Genomic DNA, 12,546 nt, shown 5'->3' on the forward strand with positions numbered 1-12,546 from the left:
ATGTCACGAATAACAATCACCGTTTGATATAAATCGGTTTAACGTTGATTCAAGTGCAGAGAAAATACGAGTTAATCACGAGATATTTGATGTCAATTGGAGGGGAAATGTTGCTCGGCGAAATTACCGAGGTTGTTTCGAAGAAATTTGGGATTCGATCCTATGAACTCTCCAATTATACGGTGAAAGTTAATTACGTCGAATTAAGTAGGCAAAGAGGTCAGATTTAATTCGGTCTGGCATTTGAGAGTTAATGTCTCGAGTCGCAAATTATTGAGTCATGCACTGTGATCTCTGCGTTCGGTTACTCTGTACTCGGTACCAATCGAGTGTCTGAACTCAATATTTAGTTTCTTCCGTGATTCGTGAAATCAATGGGAACAGTGTAATCACAGCAATGAATCGAGCAACGTTAACTCTCTTACGTAACTCATTGAGAAACATGTATGAATGCGCTGCCTGTGCAACTTTCTCATTCGACAAAAAGATTTTGTTATGCGTGACTGGCAAGAAATGATTAGATTAGAGATAATCGCATGGCAGAATTCCAACATCAAAATTACAGATTCTAGCAAAACATGAATATTCTTGTCTCTAAATAAATATTAAATTTAGAAATCTGTTTCTATCTGATGCTGAATAATATTAGTGTATTCTATGAATTTAAAAAATCCATAAATCTCCTAATATAACTAGATATATTTTTTAATTCAAAGTATTAGAATCAATATAAAGGATTTTTTACAACATGGAATTTTACAGAATTATCCTCTATATTAAACATAATAAAATTAAAAGGAGATGTCGATTGAGGCTGTCTAAAAGGTTATTTGAATTTGGATCACGAAGAAAAATATCAATTGGTGGGAATCGTGTCCTGACATTTTCACAGACAATGAAAGAGAAATACTTACGACTCGAGACTCGATATCGAGACTGTGGTCTCGTCTCCTTTTTCCAAGGACCGGCGTGCATAGGAACATATCCATCGAGCTGCCATCCCTCCTCAAGGAATCCAAACTTCGTACGGCGACTATGGCAGCGAGCTCGTACAACTCCCTCAGGGCCTTCGGCCTCGTGTCCGCCGTGAACAATCCCGTCGATGGTTTATTCGTGACGTGAAAATGCTCCGTCCTCGTCGCGAAAGTACAGATATTCGATTCCGCTGTAACACGAGAGATACGAGGCGCTTTAACGATCGTCCTGTCGCCTAAGAGACTGTAGTCAAACTGTTACACGTAGAGCCGCGTGTTTATCTAATTTTCATCACTTATTCTAAGATATCGCACGTAACGATAACATCATAATAAATTTCTTCCGAGATAATTCCACCTCGTGGCATACCGTTATATCATTTTCTAAAGATGCCATTTTTTACAACAATTATAATATATAAAAGTATAGAGTGAACAGAGTTATAAATATTACAATTTCTGAAGATCTTTTTTTTTCAGTTCTATTCAAATATCATAAATATACATATAAGCATATTGAAATATTAATTAAATAAAACATTCTTAATAAAAAATTTAAATTAAATTTTAGATTAAAAATAATTGACAACAAATATATTCGTGTATAAGGTATTTGTAAATGTATATGGAAATCTCTAAAAGAAGAGAAAGAGAAAGATTTATTGCGATATAAAGAGAAGTTTAGTAATTAAAAAAAAAGATTGTCTCGCGCCTCATATTAAATTTAAGAAGTGCTCACGTCCTTTTTTTCTTTACGGTCACTCTATAATGTGGCATTTCAGCTCCATAATATACTTTTTGTCGGTCATATGTGGCGGGCGGATATCACGCCGCTGATATATCTTAACTGTAAACATGTTCCATTCACGGTTTCTTGCACCGCAACGTATACAGGCTCCGGCATAAAATCAGTAAAAAAACCTAACTCATGCCACCCGTGCTCGAGGGGCACGCTTGATTCGACGTTTCCGGTTGTTTTCAGAAACGATTTCTTCCGTGACGAAAGAGATGGGGCCTTAATCTCTGACAACGAGGTCCATCCTAACATTTTCAATTATAACTAGGAAGGGGCAATAATCTTGTAATGCACTTGAATTATAAAATAAAATTTCACTTACAAAAATATTATACATAAATTATTTATAATATTATAAATATAATAAATAATTAAAAATATTATGAAATAAATAATAAAGTAATTCTATAATTGTAATGTGTGCACACCTCAAATCTTGACAATTTTTTTTTAATATAAAACAAGAATTGTCTAAGACGATTTTATTATTAATTAATAAGAACAAGCACAATTTGATCATTAAGTTTGTTTGTTATTTTTATTAGTCACTTAGCTTCTGGATCTGATTTTTTAACGATATTATTTTATTTTAGGAAAATAAACAAGGATTTTAAAATATATTAATGCTTTTATCTAAAGCTCCGCTTGTATGGAATACAAAATCATGCCGACTCACTCTCTCCCGGTACACACACACACACACACACACACACACACACACACACACACACACACACACACACACACACACACACACACGCACGCACGCACGCACGCACGCACGCACGCACGCACGCACGCACGCACGCACGCACGCACGCACGCACGCACGCACGCACGCACGCACGCACGCACGCACGCACGCACGCACGCACGCACACGCATGTAAAAGATGTGAACTGACGGATGAGTCATAACGTTTGATTCGTATTTTTATTGGCAACGTGACTGGCGGACAATAAAGCCTGTAAACACCTCTGCGCTTACGGACAATTAGTTCCGTTATTCAAAGAGATCCTTAATTGCCGACTTTTTTAAATCAACAATACATAGCGCACATACGTTTCGCAGCGTTATGAAGTGCTTTCATTATCGCGTGCTTCTTGTGTTTTCTCTCGTTGTTCGCCTTTTGTTTCGTACAATACCACGGAGGGTTAATCACTACAGGTCCGACACGATAGGGTTCGTATTCTCCATTAGAACTTCTACGTCCTCGCCGCATTCAATAACGCTTACGTTCGATTCGCATGCTCGATTTGTTCTTTGACGCTATGACGGAAAAGTTGTATTGTGAAATATTTCGTCTAAGAAATATTTCCCTGTCTAGAAAGCCAAGTTTAGCTAATGAATTTACAATTTATGAATCTCAAAATCAAATTACAATTTTATAATCTCAATTTATTAAAGATTGAGGAAATTTAAGGAAACTGAAATATTTTACAATCCTAATTTATTAAGATCTAGAATCTATAAGAATCTCACATTTAATTTATTGCAATTAATAAATTTAAAAAATAATATTTATAATTCTAACTTATGAAAGTTCGTAACCTTTTCACAAGTCTAAAAATTTTGTAAAATTTTTGAATTCTCTATTCTTCACTATACTGATTCTTTGACGTCTACACTCTAATTGACTTCTGGAATACTTCGGTATTAAGAGTTACGCTAACGGTTCATTACGAAAGAAGGTAGTAATATCGCACGACTGCCCCGGGCATTTATGCCATAATATATAAACAGAGCGATGCGTGTACGTGCGGGCCGCAAGCGAGAAAGACTCGCCAGTGTTCCGCCGAGCTGCAGTCCGATTCGATACAATCGTCCGTGGAATATTTCTTACTAACCGTCTGTAACCTCGGAAGCTGATGCACATAACTACACAGCCGGTACAACCTTCTGCGCGAACGAGCGGGGATCGACTTTCCTCCGTGATGTTCTGCAATCTCATCACGCGCACGAATAATCGAGAAACTGGAACCGAACCCCTGTTCTAGCATTCAGATTTTTCTCAAAAATTATCATCTTCTTGCGAACGTTACTTTTTATCATTTTCAAGCAATTGGTTGGTGAAATTACTGATTTTATTTTAACTGCAGCTATCAAACCTACCTAACTTTATTTTATTTTCGGAGAGGGTGATAACTGTATATATGTAAAAATAATTTTGGTATTGAAAGAAAGACCTTATTTTCCTATCGGTTTAAATTTCTTTACAGGTAAAAATGGAAAATATATAATGTTAGGGGGAAATATTAATGTTAGTGATGATATGACGAAGCCGACAATCGCATTTACAATACACACAATATTAATAAAAATTTTTTTATTTAATAATTAAAAAAAATACCTAGCAAATTTGAATTGTATATCAGCGGAGAATATGCGCTTGGCTACATTTCGAAGCGCATTGCAGAACCGAGTTCTCGTCTCGATAAATGCGCGACGAGTAACATTAAGTGCGACACGGCTGTTAGTAAAAGAGGGCTGGACTCTGAGAGATTTTTTACAGACGCCAGAAGAGAGCGAGTTATGAGTCAAGGCCGGCTGCACAGGTTGCTCGGTCATGAGAATAGAAATATGAGCAGGTAAGCATGGCTGTGTTCGTAATAGTTGCACACCTGAGTAAGCACTGGTCCCGCGCGCGCATGCATCCCGATCTTACAATAATAGGCTTCGAGCTATTCGCAATCGTTTCTCACAAATCAGCACGATCCACTGTAACCGCGGCCGGCATGAGCTAATTATAATAGTAGCTTGGCAGCGACGTATGAGGTCCGGGAAGTAATGATAGAACCGCTTCAATGCACTTAACTCCAGGAACGTGACGTAGAATTTATTTTGTAAGGAATAAACACGGGATCTCTCGATGTCCTCTATTGCGATTCTGAACGACGAGTGTTGCTCTTAAAATTAGAGGATATCCATTTACGATTTTCTCACACTTGTGAGAAACGTTATCCTGAGAATTTATGCAGTTTCAAGTTTATATTTTATTTTAATAAATTTTTAGTTTGTATATGATTATGAGAGACAAAATATTGAACATAAAAAAATGCGTTTCGCTTCTTAAAAGAGAAACGGATTCTGAATCTTGATCAAGAAATTCATAGAAAATTAATTCGAGAGACACACCATCACATGTGAAAAAGAATATGAGAAAGATATTCTATTTATTTTTTTCATTCTGCTTTTCGCCACATTCTCTTTCGTCTTATTTTCCATTAACGTCTATCCGAATCCGGCGTGCACTTTCAACTGTCCAATCTCGCCTATGCGAGAGTCACGCCGGGGTTTCGCAACATCCGGTGGATCTCTCTCGACTCGCTCGTCTCACTCGACTCACCGCCAGCGAAAGCGTGGAATCGTCGTCGATCGGATGGCACGAAGCGAGCGGTTCGACGAATCGAGAAACCGGCGCAAGACAGGTCGAAGGAGGACAGCGAGAGAGAAGAGAAACACGCAGAGAGCGGGCAAGTAAACGACGAAGAAGAAGACGAAGAAGAAGATCAAGAAGAGGAGGATGAAGAGGAGGAGCAGGCAGATTCTCGATGGTGAAGAGCCGGTCGGCCCGTGGGAGGTCCGCTGTAGTCGATGAGCCTCGGCTGTGCAAAGTGCCCCGAAGGGCCGCTCGCGCGGCCCTTCAGAGAGACCGACAGACGGCTTACCGGTTGCTCCGGCCTCCTCGCAGATCGGGGCTCAAACCAAGATATCAAGAAAGCGCGTAATTCATGGTTGTTTCTCTCGGAGAGTGGAGCAGAGAGAGAGCGCGCGTAGTAGAGTACATCTTGGCGCTTGGATTAGCCCCTTTGTCAAGAATGCCTAGAATTCGTTTTGGACTTGGTAGACTTTCCGCGTATGCCGCGTTTTTCTTGTGAATTGATTTCTTCAGAACAAATCAGAAAGATTCGATTGATCCTTTCAAAGGTCTAGATAATTTTAGACACTGTACTATTAATAAAAAATTGATTCCTTTTGAGTACGAGATATCTCTTTATTATCCTCATCCAGAACTGATCGAATTATTTTTTAGAAATTTAGAAATAGTCTATATGTACTCTATATGTACTGTCTACTCGTGATCTCTGTAAATTTGAAATGTACGATGCAATATTGATCCTTGTGATAAACCTTCAGGTCACTTCCTTCTATATTACTTTGAGTAGAATGTTGAAGAGATTTCATGTATGACCCTTTCGCAAATTCTGACCAAGGAGGCTGCGAATAACGCGATGCGAGTGCGAGCATTGATCTGTGCTGATGATAAATCGACGGAGATGGTATCACGGATCGAAGTGGGTATAAGGTGGAATACTATCACGCACGAGATGATGTATTACGTGATGATCTTAACGAGCAACATAATTGTTACATAGGAAGAAACTCGCTGCAATGATAATTGGGAACGTAATCGCCGTAAACGATTACTCATCATTACGTCAACCCCAAACGCATCTCTTCGTCGTGCTAATTGTACACGTCGACATGCGTATACGCTGCAGCGTGACCAAGAGTTGACGATTGACAGATGCGATCTATCGGGCCTCTAATTACGACATGTACCAGCATCACAAGGCTCGCGTGATACGAGAGAGAGAGAGAAAGAGAGGTCCGCGTGCAGTCGATCTTCTCGACAAAAACCCGGAATCTCCGGAGTGGCGAATCTGCAGAGAGGTGGGAACCTGGTCGTCACGTAACGCTCGTATTCGAATACCAAAGGGGTCCCCCAAAGGGGTTTTATCTCTCTTTTCCTCCCTTCTCTTCCTCGCCCCGTCGTACTCACGAGGCCTCTGACGGATAACGCACATTCAGGTAGGACTTTCGCGGCCGGGTAAACACGGTCCCGCGGCAGGTTGGGGACTCCGTGTAATCGCGAGCAAAACAAGTTCACGCGCGAAGCCCGCTGGATACGTGTTTCGGAACCTGAATCCTCTTTTGTCCGCCACGTTTGTCAGAACGGGAGGGAGAGAGAGAGAGAGAGAGAGAGAGAGAGAGAGAGAGAGAGAGAGAAGAGAGAGAGAACGAAACGATGAAAAAAGAGAGAAAGAAAGAGCTGAAAAAAAACACTGTTTTTTTTATGTAATATTTTTGTATTTGGAAAATAAATAAGCTCTGGGATTACGTCTTTCTATGATTTATGATGGTATAAGAAATGCTGGTCAATGTTTATATAAGGAGTATATATCGTTCATAGTGCTACCGGCATATAAAAATAGCATATAAAAATTTTTTATCAATGAAACTTATGGCAACTATGAAACTTATTTTTTTAGATAATGTACATTTTTATTTGTCATAAAGTTCGATTTTGTTGTTCAATGCAGAGAATAAAAAAAATTATAGAAATTATTAGAAATACATGAAAAGTACAATTCACTGATATAAATAAAAAAATTTATTAATACACGATTGATCTTCATAAAGCAATAAATTAAAAATTGAAGTAACAAAATCCAAATAGTTATCATTGAAAAAAAAAATCGAAAAGATTTCACTCAAGAAAGAAATAGGAGAGGAACAAAGAAAGGAAACTGATGAGGAGGAGAGAAAGATTGAATAGATGCGCTGAAGAGGAGCGAGAAGGAATGAGAAGGAAAAGAGATAAGGAGCGAGAGAAAGAAGAGAGAGAAGGTAGTCGGTGAGGCACAAGGAGACTGAGAGGATCGTGCGAGAGGCAAGATGAGGTAAGGTGGAATGTGGTTACGGTAGATCGCGGACCAGTCCTCGTACAAGTCCTGCAAGGCCCGACGAGGCTCACGAAAAAGAACAACGAGAACGACGAGTATCCCGCCGCCGGTTCCATCGGACCACGAAGATCACCGCCGCCGCCGCCGCCGCCATTCACTATCGGGCTCGCGTGTGCGCGCTTGTGTTGGCTGGCCCAATAAATTTCCGTCGTTTTATAACACCAACCTGTGCGACCCTGTGCGGCCTATCTACGACTACCGAGATTACTCGTAGGACTCGCACCTGATTCCCCCGCCGAAGAAAATAGAGAACCCAATTGTTCTGGAAAACCACAACACGATAGCGCAATCATGCGACCGATAAGATTTGGCAAATTTTCTCGGAATCAAATGTCCATTGAGATCGCAAACAGTTTACGTTTATATTTGTTACACTACTTTAGGATTTCTCTAATATTATCTATTTCTATCTATTATCTATTATCTATTATCTATTATCTATTATCTATTATCTATTTCTCACTCATAACTGGATCAAAATTCACATGAAATTATAACGAAGCATAGAAAATGCTCACTAATATAAGCACGTTCAGTTATGATAATTATGGATTAAATATTCGTCTTCTCGAAGAAGATTCTCGTAAAAAGTCACGAAAATATCTGGAATTATTACAAAGAGAGATAAAGTAGAATGGCTTATTGTGCACACTGTGGAAGAATCGATGCACTTTTTTATCATTGCTTTTTACGAGTGACCACACGTGCAATAATGGCGACTGAGGATAATATTTCAACGTAACCGCAGCCGCTCACTATGATTCACTTTCGCCGTGAAATAAATTTGGCTTTCCGCAGAGAAGCACGAGTAATGTTTCAACGAGGTTGCAAGATCTCTCTCTTCAGACGCATACTCATTTCTCAGGATTGGGGCTCGTCAGAATGCGGTGGGAGTTTCCGATTGCTTGCCAGGACATCACTCCTGAGGAAAGGGTGACGCATTCCCCTGCCAGAATCCTGCCGCCGTCTCGCCGATCCCATTAACTTCTTCAAATTGCTTGGCACAGCGAGAGTGCGAAAAATATTTCGCAAATCCGATTTCGTCTCAATCTTTATTCAATATTATATCAAATAACGAAACTAGAAATGGTCTTTTTAATTTGGAATCATTTAAAAATATTTTATTCATATCACAATTTCAGAAAACAAATATAATATTATTGATTACTTAATTTAAAATGTGAAATAAAAAAACTGAATTTTTTTCTTTATTTATTTTAATTTTATACTTTACATTTTGTAACTTTTTATTTACTTTGTTATATTAAATTCGTATCTTAAATTTTTTGATTTTTAATTTAAAAAAATGAAGTGATTATTATTTGAAATTATTTTTCTCTTGTTTCATCATGTGCGTTTTGTGAGAGCGATCGTGTTTGCAGAATGAATCGAGTCTTGAATATGAGACGCGGAGTTGCGAGAGTTTATTGAATGCTTGTATTATGACGTAAAGGAGGGACCTCGTTAATGCCAAACTGAAACGGGAGTTTATGACTGGCAAGGACATTATGTAGAATTTGATCGGCTCAAACACGATGACGAAAAGAATTTATTGAACACAGCAAAAGGCATGCAATTAATATCAGGATTCTAATTACACACACACACACACACACACACACACACACACACACACACACACACACACACACACACACACACACACACACACACATGTGTACGTAACACATATATATGTGTATATATATATATACAAAATGAATATGTATGTATATATATATATATACATACATATTCATTTTGTAGTAAATCACCAATATGTTGGAGAGATATAAAAATTATTGTAGTATTTTTATTAAATGTACAGAGTAGTAATAAAAGAAATCAAACTAGATAGATAGATATATTTTCTGATTGATCTAGAGTTTATTTTTTTAAATAAAAACTTTATTGTATGCTGCAGATACACAAAATCTTTCAAAATAAACTTTATCGAGTTTATTCGAGTATTCAATAAAGAATAAAGCTTTTTCAAGTATATTTTTCTTTTTAGAATTTCATTTACGAAAAGTTTATTTTTGATTTTGAAATTACTTATCTCACAAAAAATAAATTTCAAATTATCCTACAAAAATTTAACCACCTATTTTGGATTGCATTGAAAGATTTTTATGAGATTAGATTGCAATCCGAAAAAAAATTAAATTGTACTACTACGTGATACAAAGAGATTGTAGGGTTCTATCAGATTGTCTGCCAGAGTCAAGAAAGAACTGGCACGGCTGGAAAACTAAGATCAAACCGATAACTTCAGAACAAAATAGATTCGAGGAACGTAGATCCTTAAATCTGAAGAAAAAGACAAACTCCATTCCTATTTGCTGCTAAATCCTAATGTTTCAATTAATGTTGCATGGCAGATTCGACGAGCCAATATTTTTTACATCTTGATAAGAGATTTTCATTATAGATTAAAGCACGGTGCATGCATGCAAATTGCAGAATATATATGATACATAATTGATATATGTAGATTTTATTTTGCGATATATGTCCAATTGCTTTTTATATAATTCTTTATATGGCTATTGATTTTGTTGCATAGCAACTTATCATTTGAATAAAATAAATATTTTCTTGCCTCTGTGAAATTAAATTAATGCGTATTACAAATGACAAATAAAATGTATATGTATGACGTAAACTGTGATAAGACAATGTATGAAAGCTTATAAAAATACTATTCCTCTAATTCATTTTCTGTGAGATGACGCACAGAAACGCGCGTAAATGACCTAACAACTTCAAAAAACAAAACTATCCGCACGACTTGTCCTGACGGGACATCCAGGCAATGTGCGAAGGATGCTCGCCAGAGCGAAAGACGGATGACCGTAATTTGATTCACATGTGTCCTCGAATTGCCTAAGAATGAAAACGTGAGATAGAGGCATCCGGTACCGGCGCAAACCCGTCCAACGACTTTGAGCGTCATGACGACGCTTACCTCGGGGAGCGGGTGTACCTTTGTGTGTCGCATCGAAAGCGAGGATTTTTTGTCGACTTTTTTCTCTTCCTCTCTCTCTCATCTGTACGAACAAGGAACCAAGGATATTCGTTAACAAGTCTCTTCTTCCTCTCTCAAATTATGAATTATTCAATGATTCACGGCCCAAAGATGGCGGATTACTCCATCATGAATCGATGGAGCTGTTGACGCGATATGTGAATGACAGTTGGATTTAAGACCCACTTGATATCAAGTGTCGTGGCAAATTGCGGTCTCGATACGTCGTACTATTCGTTTTTGTTGTCACATCGAGATACAGCCACATCGTTTCACTTTTCGTCTTTACTTTCATGTGTCATGACAGCAAATATTGTGGCATAATATCGCATGAAAGCGGATCTCTCAAGGACCTGTCAGTTCCACATAGTAAGATGAAAAGTGGAGTTATTTTCAAATAATTCTTTTTTTTTCTCATTGAAGCATTGAAAGATTTAAAAATCTCGGATTATTTTTTTTTTTTTTAAAGAGCAATGAATCCTACATTCCCACTTAATAAAGATATTAAATGCAAATCTATGAATTTAATGATTATTATTATTATTATTGTCACTGAATATTCATTTCTCATACGTATCTTATAAGCAAGTTTATAGTAACGCGATCTGTCAAAAAATATATATAAGACGATAATATGATAAAGAGGAATATTCCGATGACATATTAATAAATTTCTACATATTAATTGGCATCTTACTAGGCGACATGACGGTTTCCCGATAACACGTCTCATTGCTAAAGAAACCGGATTAGCAAACATCGGATTAAATTATAACGTGCGGTCGACGCTCATCTAATTCTGTCAATCAAACTATCATTTTTCCAGTCCTATGCGTTGCCTGCGGTGAGACCGCACGACAGATTGCCATAATGATGCTTCGTTTAATTAATTTCTTTTTGCATATATTTCGTTTCGTATCTCAACAGAAAGAAAAGATAATAAAGATGGACCATAACAAGACCCTATTATAGAAATAGCGATAGATATTATCTCTGCTTTCATCATAGATTTATTATGAGCCTTTGTTCGCATTTTTTCCACATTTTCCACAATTATAATCATTAATACGTAACCAACTGGGGCTGCTGTTAAAATTTTTTATAATCGGTAAATAAATATTGCAATGTACACTTTTGTTGTCGTGTACATCTTCAGCATCAGAAAACTGGATCAATCTTGCTTTATTACCGTTATCGGCATTGCACTAAGTTTTGTTTAATTAACAGCGAATAATTGAATTGCCATTGCGAATAATGGAATTAATTTACGGACTTCTATTCATTAATAATTATTTTCTTTTCAGTGATGATCATTTCTCGCAGTCAACATTCATTTAAACATTCATTTTAAACTTGCGTCTTTTACATTCATAAATATTAACGAAATCTTATTTCACGCGCGTTATAATTTTTACTTTATTCTGTATAAGATAAGAGCTTACGCATACGACATACAAGACTTTTTCTTTGCATTCCGCATAAGATAAATACTCAACTCTCGTTTCCTGACGCAGCAAACACGCAGAGACTCCGTTCGCGTGACGCAAGAATTATTTCATAATTTCCGGTACACGAGATGCACTCGTCAGCGGACGAGTGACCTAATTTTTCATTTCCTGAGCAAGATGTTTGTCCGCGACAAACAGGATAACAGGCTTTCTTTTATTTTTTTTCTCACGGTCATCGTACTTCTCACATGACTTTTCATTATATTGAGATTTCAAATTGCTTTGCTTTCGAATTTTTTAGTTGAAATTGAAAGAAGAGACGATCTTTATGAGTTTCATAACATAAAGTTAAATAAAAATTGTGGGCTCCTTTAACATTACACAGGATGCGCACCTGTGAAATCCTTATCTCTGCCAAGAGATGGTAAGCGAGCTGTATCTCCACGTGATGCATCCTGTGCTAAAGTAGCCCGCAATTTTAATTTAACTTTAATTATGTTATAAAACTCATAAAGACCTCATCTCTTCTTTCAATTTTGACAAAAAAATTCGA

General features: G+C 37.3%; 1 protein-coding gene across 2 annotated transcripts in view; it reads right to left on the minus strand.

Annotated features, from left to right (window-relative positions):
• Window positions 1-12,546, minus strand: part of gukh (NHS actin remodeling regulator GUK-holder) — an 83,110-nt gene that overhangs the window by 21,031 nt on the left and 49,533 nt on the right. For both annotated transcript variants that reach the window (XM_089073259.1, XM_089073258.1), the window contains exon 2: window positions 915-1,165. In XM_089073259.1, the coding sequence (XP_088929385.1) occupies window positions 915-1,165 (251 nt within the window). The remainder of the gene's footprint in view (window positions 1-914; window positions 1,166-12,546) is intronic.

The sequence above is a fragment of the Pogonomyrmex barbatus genome, unplaced genomic scaffold (genome assembly GCF_055798465.1).
Source record: "Pogonomyrmex barbatus isolate J1 unplaced genomic scaffold, ASM5579846v1 scaffold14, whole genome shotgun sequence".
Classification (NCBI taxonomy): Eukaryota; Metazoa; Arthropoda; class Insecta; order Hymenoptera; family Formicidae; genus Pogonomyrmex; species Pogonomyrmex barbatus.